Raw genomic sequence first — 24,041 nt, 5'->3', positions numbered from 1 at the left:
GGTTGCACAGGTCATTCACTGGCCGAGGGGTCAGTTCTCCAAGGCCAAATCAAAGGATTTGTTGTGCTCTCTAGCTCATGGCAAATAGATGGAGAAACAGTGGAAACAGTGTCAGAATTTATTTTCTGGGGCTCCCAAATTACTGTAGATGGTGACTCCAGCCATGAAATAAAAAGACGCTTACTCCTTGGAAGAAAAGTTATGACCAACCTAGACAGCATATTAAAAAGCAGAGATATTACTTTGCCAACAAAGGTCCATCTAGTCAAGGCTATGGTTTTTCCAGTGGTCATGTATGGATGTGAGAGTTGTACTATAAAGAAAGCTGAGAGATGAAGAATTGATGCTTTTAAATTGTGGTGTTGGAGAGACTCTTCAGAATCCCTTGGACTGCAATCAGATCCAACCAGTTGGATTTAGGGTTGCATCCCTAGATCCAGCCAGTCTATCCGAAAGGAAATCAGTCCTGAATGTTCATTGGAAGGACTGATGTTGAAGCTGAAACTCCAATACTTTGGCCACCTGATGCGATGAGCCGACTCATTTGAAAAGAGCCTGATGCTGGGAGGGATTGAAGGCAGGAGGAGAAGGGGACGACAGAGGATGAGATGGTTGAATGGTATCACCGACTCAATGGACATGAGTTTGAGTAAACTCCGGGAGCTGGTGATGGACAGGGAGGCCTGGCGTGCTGCAGTCCATGGGGTCGCAAAGAGTTGGACAGGACTGAGCGACTGAACTGAACTGAACTGAACTAGCTCTTCTTCCTGTCTTCAAGTCTCAGGCTGCAACACGGTGACTCTCTGGATTACTGGCTGGGGGTTCAGGGTTGAGTGTCAAGGCCCTGCATGCACAGTCTCCATGGGGCTTGCAATGTTGAGGGAACTTTTGCTGCAGGCAGGGGCAGTGAGAACACCAGCCCAGACCTAGAAAGATGCGGGCTCTGGATCCTGTCTCCCACTGGCTGCCCTGCCCCATTGCTCCCCACACACGCCTGCCTTTCACTGTTTAACAGACTGAAGGAGGTGGGGTGGGAAATGAGGTCGGGAAGAGAATCAGGGAACCCGGGCTCTAGTTCTGGTTCTGAGAGGCTCAAAGGTGAACGAGGCAGACAGAATGGAGGTGGGTGGACACGTGAGTGCCACCGTGACAGATATACAGGCAAAGAGGTGGCCATGAGACCGTGGCCGATCTTCTGATGCACTGAGCTTGTTTCCTTCCAGGTATCAAAGGGTTAATAATAAACCCAGTCCTCTCTCTGAGGGGGTGATTGTGAGGAGCACTGAGATTCTTTGTGTGGCTGTAAAGTGACCCCTGGTGTCAGGACTGAGGCTCCCTGTGGGGAGATGGAGGTAGATGAGACAGTGGGAGAAGAGGCCTCTGGGGCCTTTGTCAGTGGCCTAGCCTTGACTTCTGGGACTGGCCATGTATAGGCCAGGTGAGCTCAGATAAATCTCTTTCCCTGTCGGGCATCAGTTTCCTCATCTTTAGAAAAAGGGTTGGACCAAGAATATCCACTGAGGCCCAGACTGTGGGAGGCCCTGGAGAATTCCCTTGTTGGCATCTGCAGAGTCTGGACAACTCTCCCCATGTAGGCCGCCCCTCCACCACCTGTGTGCAGGCATGTACCCATCTGACAGTCATGAACCGGGCCCCTCTGGGCTGTATGCCATGCTGGAGCCAAAACCCAGCTCCTAACCTGGGAAGACAGACGTGCTGTTGGACAATTCCAGAGCCAGTGTGTGTGAAAGACTGCCTCTGACTCAGCAGATTTTCCTCAGTCTTCAGTAGGGAATCCATATGTTGTCTGGATCTTGAAGAATGTGTAGGAGTTCCTCAGTCCAGAGGGTTTCCCACAGGTCCCTGGGAGGCAGTGCTCTAGAGAGTCTAGGGCTTGGACCAAGGGCCCCAGCCTCCCACCAGGCTGACATCCAAGGGAAGAGACCAGAATGGCAGCTCAAGAGCCCAAGACTGCCACCCAGCCTTGAGTGGGGCCCAGACTTAAGAGCCCTCCCCTTCTTCATCTGGTCAGCTTGCAAGGTGGGGGCTGTCACCTGCAGTGTCCCCGAGAGTGAGATGTACCTGGGGAAGATGCTTCAGCCCTTAATGGGACAAGTCCACCTAGATGCCCTCACTAGCTAGGTTTGGGGAAACCTTGTTTCAGGATTTCTCCTCTTTACTGGGAATCCCAGCTTCCAGTCTGTGTCCCAGTCACTCCCTTCTTGGAGTCACTGGAAGCAGCCTGGTCAAGTGGGAAGACACTGGGTTCTAGTCCTGGCTTCCTCTTGCCTGGCTGTGTGACCTTGAGTGAGACGCTTTACCTCTCTGGGCCTAGTTTTCCTGATTCTCCAAACGAGGGGTTGTACTAGATCTGAGGTTCTAAACTGTGTTCCAGAGGAGCTATAAGGTTCTTCAGGGGCCTGAGAAGGTAGGAAAAAGGGGGAAATCAAAGGTAGGCTTAAGGACCTGGGGCCCTGGAACCTCTGCCCACTTTACTTGGAGCCCTCTGGTTTCAAGAGTTAAATATATCAGCGAGCAGAATGGTGTGGTGGTCCTGCATTTGATTCAGACATCCTAGATTCAAATCCCAACTTTTAGTAGTGAGAACAGCTTGCTTCATCTTTCTGTGCCTCTGTTACCTAACCTTTAAAATAAGACACGCAGCGAACCTTCCTCCTTGAGTTACTGTGGGAATTACCTGAGACAATATATGCAAAGTGCTCAGAAGCCAGATCCTGGCACATAACAAGCATTCAATAAATGCCAACCAATATCATTGACTGCAGCCACTAAATTAAAAGACGCTTGTTCCTTGAAAGAAAAGCTATGACAAACCTAGACAGCATATTCAAAAGCACAGACATCACTCTGCTGACAAAGGTCTATCTAGTCAAAGCTATGGTTTTTCCAGTAGTCATGAGTGAATGTGAGAGTTGGACCATGAAGAAGGCTGAATGCTGAAGAACTGAAGCTTTCAAACTGTGGTGCTAGAGAAGACTTTTGAGAGTCCCTTGGACTGCAAGGAGATTAAACCAGTCCATCCTAAAGGAAATCAACCCTGAATATTCATTGGAAGGTTGGATGGTGAAGCTGAAGCTCCAATACTTTGGTCACCTGATGTGGAGAGCCAACTCATTGGAAAAGGCCCTGATGCTGGGAAAAACTGAAGGTAGGAGGAGAAGGGGGTGACAGAGGATGAGATGGTTGGATGGCATCACCAACTCAATGGACTTGAGTTTGAGCAAACTCTGGGAGATAGTGGAGGACAGGGAGGCCTGGCGTGCTACAGTCCATGCAGTTGCAGAGTCGGATACGACTTAGTGATTGAACAACAATATCATTGAGGGGGCTTCTCTGGTGGCTCCGTGGTAGAGATCCCACCTGCCAATGCAGGAGACATGGGTTCAAGCCCTGGGTGAGGAAGACCCCCTGGAGGAGGAAATGGCAACGCACTCCAGTATTCTTACCTGGGAAATTTCCATGGACAGAGGAATCTGGGGCTCTACAGTCCTTCGGGTCTCAGAAGAGACAGACATGACTTAGCGGTTAAACAACATCATTGAGATTCCATGTAAGAGTCCAGCTGCATCAAGAGTTTGGCTACAAAAACAAAAACCACTGGATGGGATGACCTAGAAGGTTTCTTCTTGCTTCAACTTCAGAGCCACACCATACCCACTCCCCCTACCACTCCAAGTCATCTTGCACTGGGGCTCTCCAGAGAAGCAGAACAGGATGGACAGGTAGGTAGATAGACAGATAGATATTTATTGTCAAGAATTGGCTCACATGATTGTAGAGACTTGGCAAGTCCAAAATCTGCAGGGCAGACAGTTGGGTTGGAGACCCAGGGGAGAGTTATCGTTCAAGTCTAAAAACTGGCAGAATTCCTTCTTTCTTGGGGAGATCAATCTCTGCCTTTCAAGCCTTCAACTGATTGAATGAGGCCCACCCACATTATGGCTGGTAATGTGCTTCACTCACAATCTACCGAAAGTTGACAACTAATATAATCCATCACACACCTCCAGGCCAGGCCACAGAAATAAGCGAGGCAGGGAAAAGCTGTGAGGTCTGGTGGGCAGCTGGGCAGGTTTCTGCCAGCTGGGGAAGGAGCAGAGGCCTGATGGGCACACAGGCGTTTTATCGCCGCGGTCAGGTGCACACTGAGGCTCTGTGCTCATTTTCCGACCCGAGGCCAGGAGGAAAAGGCCATTTAGATCCCAACAATGTTGGCTTCCTGTGTTCCCAAGAGGCAGGAAGCCACCCCAGGACAGAGTCCAGGCCGCCCAGCGAGGCAGGAGTCAGCCAAGGGCTGGGGTTGGGGTGCTCCACCCCACAGGTGACCTACAGACCCCTCCCCACTCCGAGGCTTTTGGCTCCAACTCAGGCTCTGTTGTGAAGGGGCAGTGTTGACACCCTGTGGCCGAGATGGGGCTTCTGGGCTCCATGGAGCTTTGGTTTGACAGGGTCCCTCCCCAGAGGTCCTCAACTTGCAGGGTCCCTGGCCTTCTGTGGGTGTGCTCAGGTGGCGTTGATCCTGAGATGTGTGTCCAGGGAGGTCTCAGGTATCTGAGGGATGTTAGGAGGGGGAGGTTGGAGTTCTCCTGCCTTCATTCCCCTGGAACAGGGGTCAGAGATGCAGGGGACTTTGGCGGTAAAGCAGGCAAGTGAGTGTGGACAGAAGGCCATGGTGGGGGCCCCAAGGATCCAGAGAGAGCTGCTCAGTTGCATGGCACTCCAGCTGAGAGAAGAAGCCTTTGTATTTTAAACATTGAGCCAGTTAATGGAGACAAGGACCAATCTTCCCTGGAGGCTGCTAGTTGGCTGTCTTATTTTCTGAGCAGGAGTCGGAGACTCAGAGGTGGGAGTGACTTGCTTTGGGTCACATAGCTATAATAGCAGTCGGGGCTAGAACCCAGTTCTCCTGACTCAGAGTTTTTCCATATAATATCACAAAGGTGACGGAGATGCTGCTGGTACAACTAACCCTTATAGAGAACATCCTCTGGGCTGGCCAGGTATATTAACTTATTTAGTTCTCACAACGACTCTGTGAGGTCGATGCTTTTATTACCCCCATTTTAGAAATGAGGAGATGAAGGCTCAGAGTGCTGAAGTAACTTGTCCCAGATCACAGAGCGGGTGCATGACCTGCATCTGAGCTGAGAGTCAGCCTACATGCAGCCAGGTAGGAAAGCGGGTAGATAGAAAGCAGGACCCATGGGGGAGTAGGTGGGGATTAATCAGCTCCTTCAGTGCTCCCAGCCTTTGCCAGGCTTGACCGTAGGTGGTGTTTGCCCTGAAGCACTTAGGAAGACTGACTGCGGGCCCCACCTGCCTTCTCCCAGCAGGGGGTGGAGCTGAAGCGTGAAGCTCCCTGCTCACTTGCACGTTTTCCGTTGCTTCAGAATGTCAGCTCTGGTCCCAAGGATATAGGCTACAGAGAATCCATCCAGTTTGAAATTTACTCCACATTTATTGAGCCTCATCTATGCCAGACCCAGTACTAGGGGAAGGGGCAGGACACAAAGCTACAGAGTTGAACAGGACCTCCCTTTCTGTCTTAAAACAGTTGAATATGGGGGAGAACAAATAATAAAGGAATGCTTAGTCCACCAGGGTGCTAAGAGCTTTGTTGTGGGTTGAGGATTCCTGGAGCACAGAGGAGAGAGGGACCATCTTTCAATGCTTTGTCATCCAGGGTGAGCATTTTGAACTGGGCCTTGAAGGATGTATAGGAGTTCACCATTCCAGCCATAAGCCTTGTAGACTCAGAGTCTGTGGAGTTTGATGTGGCAGGGGCAGATCCCTTTATGGGCAGTGGCTGGAGGTGGAGGCAAGATGTAGGCTTAATAAGTGTGTTGAGCTGGACAGAGGGTTCTAAGCAGGGATGTGATATGATCAGTTTGTTCCTTGAGATGGCCTGTGACTCTGTGAATTGAAGGGAGACAGGGCTGGTGGGGAGATGTGGCCCAGAGAAGGATAATTGGTCTGAACTGGTACAGTGGTAGAAGAGGAGGGTTGAGACTCAGCAGCCTCTTTGGATGACTAACTGCTTGTTAAGGTAATGAAAGGGAAGAAGGAATTACAGAGAGGAATATACAGATACTCAGGGAGCAAGGAAGGACCCAAAGGATGGCCTCTAGTATTAGTTCTCAGCATCAGCCTTTGGCCTCTTGCTTTCTGAAGGATCCTGTGCTCTGGTATCTGTATTAGTTAGCTGTAGCTCCATAACAAATTACCCTAAATCTTGGTGGTTTACATCAAATACAAAATTATTCTCTCGCATAGATTCTGTGGGTTAGGGATTCACGAGTAGGGCCTCACCCACATACCTGGGTGGTTTGGACTTGGGTGTCTCATAAAGTTACTGTCAAGATAGCTGGGGCTGTAGTCATCAGAGGGCCTGATGGAGTAAAGGTCCACTTCCAAGGTGGTTCAGTTGTGTGCTAGTCAACTTGGTGCTGGCTGGCAGCAGGAGGCCTCAGTTGTTCCCCACACAGCAGCCCCACTGGGCTGCCTGAGTGTCCTCATGACACAGTAACTGGCTTCCCCAAGAGTGAGCAATCCAGGAGACAAAGGCTGATAACTTAGCCTCAGAGGTTATCCACCATCTTTTCTAGAATATACGATTGGTCGATAAACCAGTTCATCGTGTGAGGGGACTGCAGAAGGGTGTGCTTACTGGGAGGTGATTCACACTGGGGCCACCTTGGAGGCTGCCTGCTGTGGTTTCCCTTTCTGTGACCCATTTGAACGCGTCATTGATCCGAGAAGTGAGAAGCCAGCTGATCAGCATATTTCAAATTACAGCAGGAGGGATGCAAGTTGGAGAGTAGGAATACTGCCCTGTGGGAGAATACCGGAGACAGGTGACCAAGATTGTAAAGGAGCCTTCCCTGGAGGGGGCTCGGGGCAAGAGGATTTCCTTGGGTTTGGGAGCAGGTGCTTCTTAAAGGCATAAAAATTCATCTGTGGGGGTTTGGCCACACTGGGGCTGCCTGGAACCTGCCACTTGAATTCCATTTGCCAAGCTTTTGTCTTTTGAGCTGGGGGCTGGGGAGGTATTTCTTTGCTCCCCACTGTAGAGCTTTCAAGGACAAGCTCTTTGCATTCCAGCACGTAGGGAGCACTCAGCACATTGTACTGCAATTGCCCAACGATTTCCCCATCTGCCCTCCATTCAAGGGCATTTACTGAGTGTCTGCCCACTGTGTGACGGGCAGGGCTGCCCTGTATAGTCATGCAGGCTGCTCAGTGCCAAGGGCGCCTGCCCAAGAGAGTCCTGGAATTAGTCTGTGCCTTGTTCACCAAGCCATGCATCCAGGTACAGGGCTGGGCCCACCTGGAGAAAGAACATCTTGGTGACATTCCCACAAAGACAAGGTAGTCAGTGTCCCAGGGGCCAGTCTGCCCAGAGGGTGGGACTTTTTCTGAAAGATGTTGTTTAGCACCGTGTGCTTGTAGCACACACTGATCTAGCTGTTGGGGATACGGTGTGAACAAGACAGACATGTTCCCTGCCCTCATCAGTCTAGTGTGGGGAGATGTACTATATATAGGTAGGCAGGAATTTCCCAAGATGACTTCAGATTGTGAGCTGTGCTAAGAGGATTTTTATCAGGGTGCTGCTAAGAAAGAATAACAGGGAGCCTACTGTAATTTGCGTGGTCATGAAAAGACTCTGGAAGAGATAGCTTTCAGTGGATTCTAGAAGTAGAAGACGGATGTGGATTGGTGAACAATGGAGAGCTGGGGTGAGGGAGAGCCTTCCAGGCAGTGAGAACAGCAAGTGCAAAGGCCCTGAGGTATGAAACAGCCTGATGCACGCTGTGAATGTCAGGAGTATGAAGTCTGATGCTGGAAGAAGATGGAGTCCTGGCTCTCACTGTGCTCCCAGTGTCTAGACTGGGCTTGGGAGGCCTGGAGTGGACCCTTAGGGATGCCTTAAAAAAATGTAATCTATTATTTTTGGCTGTTCTGGGTCTTCACTGCTGCACAGGCTTTCCTCTAATTGTGGCGAGCAGGGGCCATTCTTCATTGCGGCGGGCAGGCTTCTCATTGCAGAGGCTTCTCTTGTTGGGGAGCACAGGTTTTAGGGCACTTGGGCTTCAGCAGCTGTGGCTGTAAAGCACAGGCTCAGTAGTTGTGGCACACGGACTTAGACGCCTGAGGCATGTGCGATCTTCCCGGATCATGGGTTGAACCTGTGTCTCCTGCATTGGCAGGCGAATTCTTTACCACTGAGCCCATCAGGGTAGCCCTTGAGTTCATGCTCAGTTGCTCAGTCATGTCTGACCCTTTGCGACAACAGGGACTGCAGTCCTCCAGATTCCTCTGTCCATGGGATTCTCCAGGCAAGAATACTGGAGTGGGTTGTCATTTCCTTTTCCAGGGGAATCTTCCCAACCCAGGGATTGAACCCGCATCTCTTGTGTCTCCTGCATAGGCAGGCAGATTCTTTACCACTGAGCCACCTGGGAAGCCTGGGGAGGGAAGCCCTACGGAATGCCTTTTTGATTGACTATGAGACACTGTAGGGAGGGTTATGGCTCAGGAAAAGACTAAGTTTTGGGTGGGGATGATTAAATGGGTGTGTGTGTTAGTTGCTCAGTCATATCTGACTCTTGGACCGTAGACCCAGGACCCCATGAACTCTAGCCCACCAGGCTCCTCTGTGTGGAATTTCCCAGTCGTGAATACTGGAGTGGATTGCCATTTCCTTCTCCAGGATACCTTCCCAACCCAGGAATCGAACCCAGGTCTTCTGCATTGCAGGTAGACGCTTTACCATGTGAGCCACCAGGGAAGCCCGATTAAATGGGGGTGCACATAAATTCCAGGGGAGATCTTCAGTCAGGTCAATGCAGCAAGCATTTATTAAGCCTCTACTCTGTACTAGGCACCACTGTGCCTAGTACATATGTGTGTGTGTACGTGTTTAAGAGAGAGAGAGACAGAGAGGGAGAGACAGAGAGGGACAGAGAGGGAGAGACAGAGAGGAAGAGAGAGAGGAGGTCCCACGGACTGCAGCACGCCAGGCTTCCCTGTCCTTCACTATCTCCCGGAGTTTGCTCAAATTCATGTCCATTGAATTATTATTCTTGAAGACCTAGCATTTGACTAGCAGAGGAAGAGGAGAGCTCCTTGCGTCAGGAGACACTGGCCCAGTGGACGCCTGCCTGGCTGGAAGGGCCTTCAAAGCTTAGGCCACATGGCCTGAGGCTTTCTCAATTCCACATTCCAAGGCCAGGAAAGGAGGCTCGGGGATGGGAATGGGAAGGCTGCTGGTGTCAGAGTGGAAACACCCTCCGGAGGGGGTTGCCACCTGGGGTGGTGACGGTGGGACACTGAGAGAGAAGCAGAAAGGCTAGAAGGATGGGAATGACTTGACTTGGGTGGCCGGGGGTGGAGAAGTCCCCGAGCTGGATTGTGTGACTGGTGGGGTCAGGAAAGCTTTGCTCAGCACTGGCTGAGTCACAGGCCTGAGCTGTGGCCAGAACTGGGTTCTGGGAGAACAAGGTTTGGCCAAGGTCACATTGCAGACTCCACCCAGCGTCCTCCAGCTTCTGCCCCCAACCCCTACTACCGCAGACAAACCAGAAGCTTTCATGTGGGGAGCCGTGGAGGCTTTATTGACAGCTCTGGGCCTTCATGTGTGCCTCGGTCTCCCCTCTGCACTTCGCTGGGGGTCTGTTTGGCTTGAGGTTGGAAAGGGGCGGGTTACTATAGATTCGGGCTTCTTTGGTGGCTCAGCAGTGAAGAATCCGCCTGCCAATACAGGAGTCCTGGGTTTGATCCCTGGATTGGGAAGATCCCCTGGAGAAGGAAGTGGCAACCCATTCCAGTATTCTTGCCTAGGAAATCCCATGGATAGAGGAGCCTGGCAGGCTGCAGTCCGTGAGGTTGCAGAGTTGGATGCGACTTAGCGACTAAACAACAACAACAAAACTATAGATCCAGGAGGAAAGGCAGCTGACTGAGGCCAGGGCTGCGAGGATCTGGGGTCAGGGTGGCCCCTGGCTCCATGGCCCAGCTGCCTTTGCAGGCCTAAGCGAGTGCAGCAGCTCAGCTCAGGAGACCCCTCACCCCCGTCTCTGGGACCTGGTGGGAGGGGACTACCAAATCCTGGGTGGAGGGCCCTGGGGGTAGGGCGGGCAGGGCTGGGACATTCCAGGCTGAGGGAACCCCACAGGAAATTTGATTCCAACTTCTGGTAGTGGGAGGGCAGAGCAAGTCCTGTGTGTGTGTGTGTGTGTGTGTGCATGTACGTGTGAGTGTGTGTGCGCATGTATGTGTGAGTGTGTGTGTGTGTGTGTCTGTGTTTCAACTCACGTGTGTTTTCTCATAAACTTTTTGAGTTTGTGTCCACAGTCTGAGCCTGTACTCTGAGGGTCTCTCATGAAATTGTGTGTGGCTTGCCAGTGCAGGTGTGTGAGGCTGGCTGTGTGTGCTGCGTGTGCACGTATGCTGAGTGTCCCTGTGTAAGTGGTTATTGGTGTCTGTGGGTGTCAGTGTGTATGTGTGCGTGCACAGGCCCTCTCCTGGACCGCGATTTGGGTCTGTGTGTCTCTCTTTGCCGGAATGAGAGTGATGTTCTGGGGTGCCGCCGGCTGCCTCGTGTGTAAGGGGAGACGGTCCTCTTATTCCTGGCTCGGCGGGCAAGGGGCCTGGGTCCAGACTGGGTCGGCCAGGACCCAGCCACGGAGTGGGTCCCCTCGTCACCCGCTGCTCCTCCCAACTTCCCGCGCCCGCCCGAGGGGCTCTAGGCGACGGGGGCCTCGTCGCCTCCTGGGCCGCGGGTCCGCAGTCCCGGGCGTTCCCGCCCCGCAGGCCCCGGGGAGCCGCGGCAGCCCCCCGCCCCCTCCTCTCTCCGTTCCTCCTTCCCTCCGTCCCTCCTTCCCTCCCGAGCGCGGGTTACGGGCGGGGGTGGGAGGAGATTTCGCCGGAGTTTCCATTTCATACCTCGCGGCTAAACTTTCTTTCTGTGTCTCGCCTTCTTGCAGTCTGCAGCTTCTCCTGTCATCGGAAATGCCAGGCCAAGGTAAGGGGGCTGCGGGCCGCCGGGTCCCGCGGGGGACTGGAGGGCCGGACGGGCTTGGGGTCCCGCGACTGGAGCGGGGGCGCCGGCGGGCCGGGGGCGGTGCCCCGATCGTCCCCTCCTTCTCTCTTTGTTTATGCAAAGCTCCTGGGCCCCTGAGCGGACTCAGGTCAAGGTGAAGGCGAGGACTGGGGGCGGGGGGCTGCGAGCGGGGGATGGGGGCGCGATGCGCAGGCTCGGCGGCTGCTGGGGTTGGCTGGCGGAGACCGAGCTCCGGGGTCAGGGCCTTTGAAGGTATTTCCCCTTAGTTCTCCAGTGGGTGGGAGTATGGAGGGGCAGAGGATGCTTTACAATCTCCCCGTGGGCCGCGCGTGGAGCTCTAGTCGGCCAGATTTGGCGGGATGGGGGTCACAGCCACAAGACCCCGAGGGCGGGAGCAGGGGATAGGTAGGGGGAAGAGGGGTGAGGTGGAAAAAAGGTCAGAGCTCAGGGTCGAGATCTCTGGGCCTGGAACCTCCTGAGCGACCATCCTACTCTTTATTGGCGGGGTCCCATTTTTCGTCCTCGGTTTCCTCATCAATGTTTCCTGGCTGGTCTTGGGGGAGAGGAAAACCAGAGGCAGGAAGACCAGAGGGTTTGCTGGGTCCTGATTGGCCGAGCTGGCTGATCCCTGGGTTGGCTGTATCCTCTCAGGCCCTGGCAGAAGGGTGATGGATCACCCGTGGCAGCCTTTTGGAGTCATGTGGGTGGGGGTGACACCAGGATGGATTATGATGGATTACTTGGGAAGGAAATTGGCCTGTCAGATGCGCTCAGCTTTCTGGAGCTGGAAATGCCCTGCCTTAACTTTCATAGGCAGCCTGTCTGCGTGCCTTCCTCCGTTATTGTTAATATCGTCTCTGCCCTGTAACCCCTGCCTTTGCCATTCACTCTTGCTCTTTCAGGAAGGAGTTCAGGGAATGGAAGGAGGAGGAAGGATGCTTCAAAAAGGAATTTTGAGCAGGGGAAGCCCAGCAGAGCATCTTCTGCTCTGCTTCTTATTAGCTGGGTAAACTTCTCTGAGCCTCTGTTTCTAAGGATGTGGGAATAAGAAAAGGCTATTACGAGGATGAGATGGGATAGTATGTGTGATGCCCAGCACAGTTCCTGAGACACAACAGGTGCTCAAAACATAGCAGATAATTGATGATTATCAGTTGGTAGCTCTGAGGGCCGAGGGTTACCTTGTAGAAAGGTGACACTTGTAGGCCTTGTAGACCCAGCAGGTCTCTCCTAGAGGGGACCCACTTCCTCCTGAGTGGCTTTTGCTCAGGCCTTGCTGAGGGCTGTGTCCTCTTCATCTGGAAACTCCAGGTTGGAGCGCTCTCCCAGCACAGGTGTCAAAGGCCTGGATTGTTCCTGCCATCTGGATGCTTTCTGCTTCTAATGTTTTCTGCTTTTCTGACCCCCTCAGCCTTTTCTTCTCCAGTGGGGGAGTGAGTTTCTGCTTCTCCTTCCATCTCCTTCCTCGATCTCTTCATTTAGAGCAGAGTTTTTCCACTCTTAATCCCAGAACTTTCTGGTGTTCTTGCTCCTCCCCAGTATGCCCCCTCCTTCCTGCACTTGTTTCTCTCAATGATAGTGGACATTTACAGTGCTGTAAGCCTTAGAAAGCACTTCAATGCATTATCGATTCTATTCTTTTAATTCTCTCAGAGCATAAAACAGGCTGAAAGATCCTGTGGTTTTACAAATAAGGAAACTGAGGCACCCAAAGTTTGAATGACTTTCCCAAGGTCTCCCAGTATAATCCCTCACCCACTTCTGTCCCTGGGCCCTTGTACTTCCTTCCAAATGTCCCCTCCTTGCCTATGGGCAGACATTCCTTGTTCCTTAGCTGCCCCTCCCTCTTTGCCATCCATCTCTTATAGTTGTGGATGCTGTCAGAGAGGAGAAGGGAATGAGTGCACAGTGAAGGGTCTGAGTAGGCTAATGGTGGTGGCTGGGGGTGGGGAGAGAGTGTTCTGGAGAGGCTGAGAAGTGTGATAGAAGATGGCTCCTTGTTGTACAGCTGCCTCCTGTGTGGAGGCAGAGGGATGACAAGGATGACTTCTGGGGGTGGTGCGCAGCCTGCTTGGCACTTCTCATATATGCTGGGAGTCAGAATATACCAGGCTGCAGCAGCCCTGCTCTGCCCAGCCAAAGAGGCCAACGTGGAGGGGAGAGGTGGATTGCCAGGGCAGCAGCTGGATGGATGGACAGATGGGCCTTTTAGTAGGATTTTCCTCTGTAGGAAATGGGACCCACTGGTGCTGTGAGCTCCACCCAGCTGGCAAGCCTCTCCCCTAAAACCACAGTTCTTACTACCGCCCTGCTGTTTCCTTTTGCTGGGAAAGGGTGATGTGAGTCCCAGAACATACAGGAGAGCTCTGTACTCCAGCTTTTATAACCAGATCAACTTGGAGGTCATCTCATCCATCCCCCTGCCTCTAGACAGGATTCATTAAATCAGTGTTTTTTGAGCTCCTTCCATGTGCCAGACATTGTTGTAGGTGAACAAGACCAAGAAAGCCTTTGCCCTCATGGGACTGACATTCGAACATGGGAGACAGATGCAACCAAGTTATGAAGGAAATGAGCTAGAGCGGAGGTTAGAGGATGATTAGGCTGAGTGGCCCAGGGAAGCTCCTCCAAGGGAGTGTTGTGTGAGGTGAGACCCAAATGATGCTACATGATGATTTGAGAGATGGAAAGAGCCAGTACAAAGTTCCAGAGGTGAGCTGAGCTTGTCACACTTCAAAGAGGGCTGTGTAGAGTATAGAGAGCGCTGGAGAGGAGAGAGTGCTGGAGGGTTTTGAGCAGCAAAGACATAAGCCGTGCTTCACTTGAAGAAGGCCATTCTCACCTTGAGCAGGCAAAAGGGCAAGAGCAGGGAGATGGGCCAAGAGGCGGCTGACGTTGCCCACGTGAGAGTGGCTGGTGGTGTAGTCCCTGGTGCTTGCAGGAAATACGGTGAGAATGGTCCAGACCTGGGATGCATGGTGGGCCAGAGCCCAGAGCCTGGCTGTTAGAGGGGATGTTGGGTGTGAGAGACAGAATGGGATGACGCCCAGGTTTTTGGCCGGAGTCACTGGGTACACGTGGTTCCATTTACTGAGATAGATGAAGTATATGAGAAACTTCCAGCGAAGAGGATGCCGGGATGTCTGCTTTGTTGGGTCTCTTGTTTCACAGTTCCTTTCCTACGCACTGGGGAATTCTTGCTGACGTCGATCCTCCTCTGTCCTCTCAAATTTAGCTCAGTCTGGCCACCCCTCTAGTAAGTGGCTGGCTCTGGATACCTAAACAGTCTTTCACCCAGGCTGTTCCTGCAGCCTGAACCCAGGACTTCCAAAGGTGCCCTGTTATTTATAGTCACAATACAATGTAACAAGTTACCCTCAAATTTAGTAGCTTAAAGCAGTCAACACACAGTTTCTATGAGTCAGAAATTTGGGGGTGGCTCGCTGGGATTTGGTTCTAGCCTGGGGTCTCTCCTGGGGTGGCCGTCAAGATGCCAGCTGGCACTATAGTTGTCTGAAGGCCTGATAGACTGGATCTGTTCCAGGATGGTTTACTCTTGTGGCTAACAAGTTGGGGCTGGCTTTTGGCAGGGGGTCTCAGTTTTTTGCCACACAGACATCTCCGTAGGACTGCTTGAGTATCCTCACAACATGGCAGTAGCTGCCTCAGAGTGAGTGAATCAAGAGCACAAGGCGGAAGCCCTGAGTCCTTTATATCCTAGCCTTGGAAGACGAACACCGTTTCTGCGATATGCTGTTAGTTAATGCAAGTCAGTCGCATTGAGAGGAACTTCCCTGGTGGCTCAGACGGTAAAGAATCCAGTTGCAGTGCAGAAGACCGGGGTTTGATCCTTGGGTCGGGAAGATCCCCTAGAAAAGGGAATGGCTAACCACTCCAGTATTCTTGCTTGGAGAATTCCATGGACAGAGGAGCCTGGTGAGCTATAGTCCTTGGGATCACAAAGAGTTGGATACAACTGAGCAACTACCACTTTAGCCCCACTGAGTATGGGAAGGGCCTTGGAGACAAGAATCATTGAGACCATTTGGAGGCTGACTTCCACAGATTTCCAGGAAGAGAGCAAAACTGATCTGGCTTTTGGAAGGTCTCAAGAGTGGTGGGAAGGGCAAGACATAGAATTAGACTTACCTGGATTTGAACTCTGCCTCTGCTGCCTCCCAGCTGTGTCAGCTGGGTTATAGAGGATTAAGTGCCCATTGCCACTTAGTAGGCATCTTCTCTTTTCTTGGAACCATAGGCAAAAATAGAAAAAAGCCCGCATAGTCTGTGCCTCATTCTTTGCAAATTGGAGCTGCTTGAGAGGAAATGCTGGTAGAGGGGCCCTAGTGCTCTGATGTAGACTGAGCTGTTTATTGCACTTAGAACTGTTGAGAGATATGTTGCGCCCTCAACTTCTAGAATAGTGCCTGTCTGGTAGTAGAGGTTCCATGAAGAAATAAAGGAGTGGAATAAAGGAATGTTGAGAAACAAGAAGTTCCTATGTAGGGAGAGGCTGAGGGGATGGATGAAAGCAGAAAAGAAAGAGCAGAAAAACCATTTTAAAACCCCTTCAAAATGCTTTCCTACCACTTGACCCAAAGATGCTCCAAATAAAGAATTCCCTGGTGGTCCAGTGGTTAGGACTTGGTGTTTTCACTGCGTGGGCCCGGGTTTGATGTCTGATTGGGAACTAAGATCCTGCAAGCTGAATGGTGCAGCCATTAGAAGAGAGAGAGAGGAAAAAAAAAGATGCACCAAATGATAAGTCTAGTCATTTACATTTTCTAGTTGGGATACAACTCACATGTCATCAACTGATAAATTTGTACATGTTTATGAACCAGATCAAGAGCTAGAACATTTCTAGCTCCCCAGAAGCAGTCCTTATGCCCCCCCTCCAATCAGTATCCCCCAAAGGTAATTGCTAGTCTTACTTAAAACATCAGAGATTAGTTTTGTCTGTTTATGAACTTCATATAAATTGAATTATGCAGAATGTTCATTTTTGTGTCTGGCTTGTTTCACTCAGCATTATGTCCGGGAGGCTCATTTGTGTTCTAGTGAGTTGTGGTGGTTCATTCTTTTTTTATTGCTATGTTGTATTCCAGTAGGTGAATAAACCACAATTTATTTATCCATTCCATTGTGTATTGCCTTTTGGGTTGTCTCCAATTTGGAGCTATAATGAACAGACCTACTATGAACATTTACACCTGTGTCTACCCTGAACTTTGTAATACACAAAACATTTTCCCTCACCCTCTCAGGCCTAAGAGGTGGGCAGGGCTCATGGGAGCCCCGTTTTATATATCTGTTGTTGAGGCTCAGGGAGGGTCTTGGCTAAGGGCACCTTGATGCCAGTAGCTTTCTGGTACTGCCCTGGGAAAAATGGGTGGGAAGCAGGTGAGAAGGGAAGTGAGTTGAGAGCGATCCAGAGAAATGGTGACAAATAGAGAGGGGCTGATTCAGGCACTGGCATTTCATTGTGGTTCCTGGAAGCCCCACTCTCTAGCTGCCCTTCCAAATCTCTTTTTTAAAAAAAAGCTAGTTCCATTAAAAAAGAGTATTTATTTTTGGCTTTGCAGCATCTTAGTTGGGGGTCTTAGTTTCAGTCTGGGGTTAGTTGCTCTGTGGCGTGTGGAATCTTAGTTTCCAGACCAGGGATCGAACAAATTCCCTGGTCCTGCCTAGACCCCCCAGACTCCCTGCGCCGCCCCACTCCCCGCCTCCCTGCCGCATAAATTTCTCCAGGGGAGCAAATTGTGAGTTTCCTTTAGTCCCCGCCCTTAAGTCTCATAGGGGTCCTCATCTTTCCCCATTGTTTCTCTCAGTTGAGGATTTAAAATGAATGGCCCAGGATTTGTCTTCCACTTTTATTTGAGCACATGCACAGTGTGTATATACACAGTAGATTTTCTTCTGTTTTGCTTTTCTCCTCACTCGCCTGCTGTAGGGTTCCACAGTCTCCAGATACGTTCGTTCATTTATGTATTTATTTAATATTTTAAAGGAGATTTTACATTTTTGGTTGGTTTTATTTGTCATTTTTAACATAGTTTGTCTTTTAAAAATTTATTTTTAAAATATTAGTGTACAATATACAATGTTGTGTTAGTTTCTGCTATATAACAGCTATATGTATACGTATATCCCCTCCCTCTTGAGCCTCTCTCCCATCCACCCCACTCTTCTAGGTCATCACAGAGCACCCAGCTGAGCTCCTTGTACTATACAGCAGCTTCCCACTAGCTATCTGTTTTACACATGGTGGTGTGTGTATTGACAAACATACTCTCCCAATTCGTCCCACCCTCCCCTTCCCGCCAGGCTGGTTGGAGATTTACAGAAAAGTTGCAAAGATAACACAGAGTTCCTGTGCAGCCCACACCCAGGTTCCCCTGATCCGGATACAGTGTTTGAGAAAGCCTCTTTTTACTCCTGATTTGCCCCCTTGTTTTGAAATAGCAGTTCTAGCAGACAAGGGTGGCTCCTTCCAGCAAAATGCTGGTTGTCCATTCTGGGTCTGATAAGAGTTCAAAGAGCCAGGTAGCTGCAGAGCAGGCAAATTGCTGGGACCCACACCTCAGCCTCCAGGCAGTCCCTTCTCACCTCGCTTCCTTTACCTTCTCCTACCCTTGGGCTTCCCTGGTGGCTCAGATGGTAAAAGCGTCTGCCTACAATGCGGGAGACCTGAGTTTGATCCCTGGGTCAGGAAGATCCCTGGAGAAGGAAATGGCAACCCACTCCAGTACTCTTGCCTGGAAAATCCCATGGATGGAGGAGCCTGATAGGCTACAGTCCATGGGGTCGCAAAGAGTCAGACACGACTGAGCCACTTCCCTTCACCCTTGGGGTTCCTTGGTGGCTCAGTGGTAAAGAATCTGCCTCCCAGTGCAGGAGACCCTGGTTTGATCCCTGGGTTGGGAAGATTCCCTGGAGAAGGAAATGGCCACCCATTCTAGTATTCTTGCCTGGGAAATCCCACCAACAGGAGTCTGGCAGGCGGCAGCTCATGGGGTCGCACAGAGTTGGACACAACTGAGCAACTAGTCAACAACAACGATAACACCCTCTTCCCAGGCCTGGCTCTTCGTTTCCCTCTGCACCAGGGGCATGAAGGGAGGAGGCTGCAGCAATGACTTGGTCCCCTCCCCTATACCAGAGGGGTTTAAATCCCATCCTTTAAGCTTGAAAGGAAAGGAAATCCTATAATTAACCCCCATCTTTCAGTCACATTATTCAATCACATTACATAGCACCTTTCCTGCTCTCTCATAAACACACCTGCAGCCTCCCTGCGCAGTTGTTGGAGACTTGCTGTGTTTTCCTGCTACTGAGATAGCAGGGTAGCAGGAGGAGGTTCGTGGCTCTAAGACCCATCGATTGCTCTGAGTGCAGTGAGTGTTTTGGACTTGGAGACAGACTGTTGAGTTTAAATGTCTTCTACATTAACAACTGTCTGTGTGACCCTGTCAAGGGTTTTAACCTCTCTGAGCTCCAGTTTCCTCATCTGTAACATGGATTATAATAGGACCTGTCTTGTAGGCCTCTGTGATATCCCAACTAAAATGCCAAGCTCAAAATAAGTGGTCAAAATGTTGCTGATATTTATTTTGTATTCTTCTTGCTGTCTTCTAACTCTGTTGTTGTTTTGTAGCTAAATCGTGTCTGACTCTTTGCAACCCCATGGACTGTAGGCAGCCCCCCTTCCCAGGCTTCTCTGTCCATGAGATTTCCCAGGCAAGAATACTGGAGTGAGTTGCCATTTCCTTCTCCAGGGGATCTTCCTGGCCCTTGGATCAAACCCCGTCTCCTGCATTAGCAGGTGAATTCTTTACCATTGTGCCACCTGGGAAGCAGAGAGTGAATTCCCTGGTGGTCCAGGGATTAGAACTCTAGGCTTCCACTGCAAGGGCAGGAAAAAAAGGTGGGGAGAATTTGAGGGACCAACCAAGGTTGCTGAGGGTACTGATGTCAGGCAAGACTAGATGCTGACGTGTTTGGCTTCTCTTTTCCCTCTCCACTGTCAAGGAAGAATGAGGAAACAGATGTCAGTGAATATAATTTGTCTTTTGCTTGCTTGCTTGCCTCAGGGCACTGAGACCTGTAGTCGTGGTTCCAGATCTTGTCTGTACTTTAGAATCACTGGGGTGCTTTAAAGATAGTGCTACCTGGGTCCTCCTCCCCAGGGAATCTGATTTAATTGGTTTGGGGCATGATCCAGGCATTGGTATTTTTGAAAGTAGCCACCAGAGTTGGGAGTGTAAAATGGTGCAACCATTCTGGAAAGCTGTTGACCAATCCCTCAAAAGTTAAACATGCATTTGCCTTATAACCCAGCAATTCCACTCCAAGATATTTGCCCAAGAGAAATGAAAACATGTCCCTTGCACAGAAATTCTTAGCAGCTTTATTCATAATAGTCCCAAAGTGGAAAAACTCAGTCAACAACAGCCGAATGGACAAATTGTGACATAAAGTTCCCATGGAATACTACTCGGTAATAAAAACGAATGAACTCTTGTTACTCACAGCATCGCTGATGAATCTCAAAAACACTGGGCTTAGTGAAAGAAGCCAGACACAAATGGAACAAATGGTTCCATTTTTATGAAATTCTTGACAAGGCAAAACTCTCATGACAAAAAGCAGAGTAGTACTTGTCTGGATCTGGGGGGTGGTGGGAAGATTGTTTCCAAAAGCGTGTGAGGGAACTTTTTTTTGGATGGTATATAGATGTCCTTTATCTTGATTGTGGTGGCCGTGGATACCCAGAGTATATATTTGTCAAATTCACCGAACTATATTCTTAAAAGGGATGCCTTTATTGTATATAAATTATGTCAATAAAGTTGATTTAAAAGTTTCCCAGCTGAGTCCACTTTGCAGCCAGTCTTGAGAATCGCTGCTCTGCTTTTGAAGACCCGTGTCTGCCCTTGCTGTCTTGGTCAGCACCCAGCACAGTGCCAAGTGTATAACAGCGCTTTCAGCAGTCAAGGACCTCTCCTAGTCGTCTTTTTTTTTTTTTAATAGCGACTTTTTTGAGGTGTAATTCACATGCAATATAATTCATCCTTTTAGAATGTATAATTCAGTGGTGTTTTGTGTGTTCAATGTTGCGCAGCCATCACCACAGTCAATATATCATCTTGAAAAGAAACTTCATACATTATTTTTTTTTTAAATTTTGCTGAAGGATAGTTGATCTACAATGCTGTGTTGATTTCTGCTGTACAGCAAAGTGACTCCCTTATACATTTATATGCATCCTTTTTCATTTCCTTTTCCATTATGGTCTATCACAGGATACTGTGTATTGTTCCCTATGCCATGCAGTAAGAGCTTGTTGTTTGTCTAGTCTATATATGTGGTTGTGGGTGCTTAGTCTCTCAGTCGTCTCCTGCTCTTTGCGACCCCATGGACTGCAGCCCACCAGGCTCCTCAGCCCATAGCATTCTCTAGGCAAGAATACTGGAGTGGGTTGCCGTGGCCTCCTCTGGGGATCTTTCTAACCGAGGGAATCGAACCCAGGCCTCCTGCATTGCAGGTGAATTCTTTACCACCTGAGCCATCAGGGAAGTCCATGAATACTGGAGTGGGTAGTGTATCCCTTCTCCGCGGGATCTTCCAGACCCAGTAATCGAACTAGGGTCTCGTGCGTGGTAGGTGGACTCTTCACCAGCTGAGCCGCCAGGAAAGCCTGTTCTATATATAACAGTTTGCATCTGCTGATCAAAGCTCCCAGCCCACCCCTCCCACTTGGCAACCACAGGTCTGTACTCTGTGTCCATGAATCTGTTTCTGTTGCATAGATAAGTTCACCTGTATCACATTCTAGAGTCTACATTTGTGGTGTGGTCTATTTGTCTTTCTGTCTGACATTTCATGTGGTGTGGTAGTTTTCTAGGCCCATCCTTGTTGCTGCACATAGCATCACTTCATTCTTTGTATGGCTGAGTAGTATTCCAGTGTGTGTGTGTGTGTGTGTGTGTGTGTGTGTGTGTGTGTGTGTACATACACTGCATCTTCTTTGCCCGTTCATCTGTTGATGGACATTTAGGTTGTTTCCATGTCTTAACTATTGTAATTCGTGCCGCTGCTAACACAGGGGTGCATGAAACTTTTTGAATTGGAGTTGAGTATATAGTGGGATTGCTGAATCATATATGGCAACTCTTTTTAGCTTTTTGAGGAACCTCCATACTGTTCTCCGTAGTGGCTGTACCAACTTACAGTCCCGCCCATAGTGTAGGAGAGTTCCTTCTCCTCCATACCCTCTCCAGTATTTGAGAAACCCCATACATTTTAACTGTCCCTCAATCCCTCTCCTTCCCACACCCTGGCCCCAGCCCTAAGCAACCACTAATCTGCTTTTTATCTCCACATTATTTCTCTATTCTGGAGATGTCATATAAATGGAATAGCAGAATGTATGTTCTTTAGGGCTGGCTTCTTTCACTTAACATAGTGTTTTCAAGGTATATCCTTTTTATGGCCTAATAATATTGCATTGTGTGAGTATACCACATTTTGTTTATCCCTTTATCAGTTGATGGACTTTTGGATTGTTTCCACATTTTGGTTATTGTGAATAATGCTGACATGAATATTCATGAACAAGTTTTCATGGGGATATATGTTTTCTTTAAAAAAATTATTTATTTTAATTGGAGGATAATTAGAATATTATCATGGCTTTTGCCATACATCAACATGAATCGGCCCTAGGTATACATGTGTCCCCCCATCCTGAAGCCCCCTTCCACTTCCCTCCCCATCCCATCCCTCCAGGTTGTCACTGGACATAAGTTTTCACTTCTCTTGGCTCTATCTATCTAGTTACCTCTACCTATGAGTGAAAATATGGAGTTCTGTTTTAACTCTACATTTAACTTTTTGAGGAACTGTCAGGCTGTTTTCCAAAGCAGCTAATATTAGTTTTCTAGGTCTGCTGTAGGAAAGCATCACAAACTGACTTAAAGCAACAGAAATTTCTTGTCTCACAGTTCTGGAGGCTTCAAAGTCCGAAATTGGGCCATATGCCTCTGAAAACTGTGGGGAGGAGCCTTCCTCGTGTCTTTGGGCGGGTTGCTGGCAATCTTTGATGTTGCTTGGGTTATAGATACTTAGCTTTGATCTTTATCTTCTCATGGTACTTTCTCTGTGTGTCTTCTTACCATCTTTTCTCTGTGCATGTCTGTCTCTGTGTCCACGTTTTACAAGGACACCAGTCATATGGGATTAAGGCCCACCATAATGATCACATTTTAACTTGATGACCTCATTAAAGACTCTGCTTCCAAATAAGGTCACATCTGAGGGATGAGGGATGAGGAATTAGGACTTCAACATACCTCTTTTGGGGGTGGGTACACAACTCAATTTACAACACAGCTGCACCATTTTATATTTGCACCAACAGCGCATGAAGATTCCAATTTCTCTACGTCCTTGTGAATATTTATTTGACTTTTTGATTATAGCCATCCTAGTAGATATGAAGCGATATCTCACTGTGGTTTTGATTTCCCTGATGATGAATGATGTTGAGTATTTTTTCATGTGCTTACTGGTCATGTATTTTTTTCTTTTTTTGGTCATGTATTTATCTTTTTTTGAGAAATGTCTTTTCAGATTCTTTGCCCATTTAAAAAATTAAATTATTTGCCTTTTTATTGTTGAGTTATAAGAGTTCTTTGTATGTTCAGGATACAAGTTCCTTATCAGATACGTGATTTGAAATATTTTTTCCCCATCCTTCAGGTTGTCTTTTTACTTTGTAGCACACACGTTTTGAACTTTTATTTAGTCCAATTTATCTCTTTTTGTTTGTTTGTTTCTTTCTTTGTCTGTGATTTTGGTATCGTGTTCCTGTTAAGTCACTTCAGTCATGTCCGACTCTGTGCGACCCCATAGACGGCAGCCCACCAGGCTCCCCCGTCCCTGGGATTCTCCAGGCAAGAACACTGGAGTGGGTTGCCATTTCCTTCTCCAGTGCATGAAAGCGAAAAGTGAAAGTGAAGTCGCTCAGTCGTGTCCAACTCTTCGCGACACCATGGACTGCAGCCCACCAGGCTCCTCTGTCCATGGGATTTTCCAGGCAAGAGTACTGGAGGAGGGTGCCATTGCCTTCTCCGTTTGGTATCATAGCTAAAGTCAAATCCAAAGTGATATTTACCCCTATGTTTTCTTCTGAGTTTTATAGTTCTTCTTATAGTTTTATAAGTTTATATAGTTTTATAAGTTTTATAGTTTTCTTCTTATAGTTTTATAGTTTATATATTACATCTTTCACCCATTTTGAGTTAGTATTCATATATGCTATGAAGTAAGGGTCCAGTTTCATTCTTTTGCATGTGCCAGTGAAATACCATAGACAGAAAAGCCTGGTGGGCTACAGTCCACGGGGTCACAAAAACAGTTGGACACAATTTAGTGACTCAACAACAACAACAACAACAACAACAACAACAAACCCAGTTATTCCAGAACCATTTGTTGAAAAGACTACTTTTTCCTTACTGAATGATCTTGGCAACATTGTAAAAAAATCAGTTGACCATAGATGTTGAGGTTTTATTTCTGAAGTCTTAATTTATTCCATTGAGAATGGAATAAGGGTATGTCTGTCCTTCACACCAGTACCATGCTGTTTTGATTACTACTGTTTTGTAGTAAGTTTTGAAATTGGAAAGTGTGAGTCTTCCAGTTTTGTTCTTCTTTTTCAAGATTGTTTTGGCTGTTTTGGGTCCCTTGAGTTTCCATTTGAATGTTAGGATCAACCTATTATTTTCTACAAAGCAGCCAGCTGGTATTCTAATAGGGACTAAATTAAATCTGTAGATCAATTTAGGGAGTATTGCTATCTTAACAGTGTTGAGTCTTCTGATCTGTGAGCATGGGATATCTTTCCATTTATTTATATCTTCTTTAAATTCTTTCCATACTGTTTTGT

The 24,041-nt window shown here is 48.8% G+C and overlaps 1 protein-coding gene across 2 annotated transcripts in view; it reads left to right on the top strand.

Annotated features, from left to right (window-relative positions):
- Nucleotides 1–24,041, top strand: part of TNS1 (tensin 1) — a 214,268-nt gene that overhangs the window by 18,637 nt on the left and 171,590 nt on the right. For both annotated transcript variants that reach the window (XM_052655179.1, XM_052655187.1), the window contains exon 3: nt 11,010–11,047. In XM_052655179.1, coding sequence (XP_052511139.1) covers nt 11,010–11,047 — 38 coding nt within the window. The remainder of the gene's footprint in view (nt 1–11,009; nt 11,048–24,041) is intronic.

Source organism: Budorcas taxicolor, chromosome 2 (assembly GCF_023091745.1).
Source record: "Budorcas taxicolor isolate Tak-1 chromosome 2, Takin1.1, whole genome shotgun sequence".
Taxonomy (NCBI): Eukaryota; Metazoa; Chordata; class Mammalia; order Artiodactyla; family Bovidae; genus Budorcas; species Budorcas taxicolor.
Note: the sequence above shows the minus strand (reverse complement) of the source record. Positions and strands in the feature narration are given on the sequence as shown.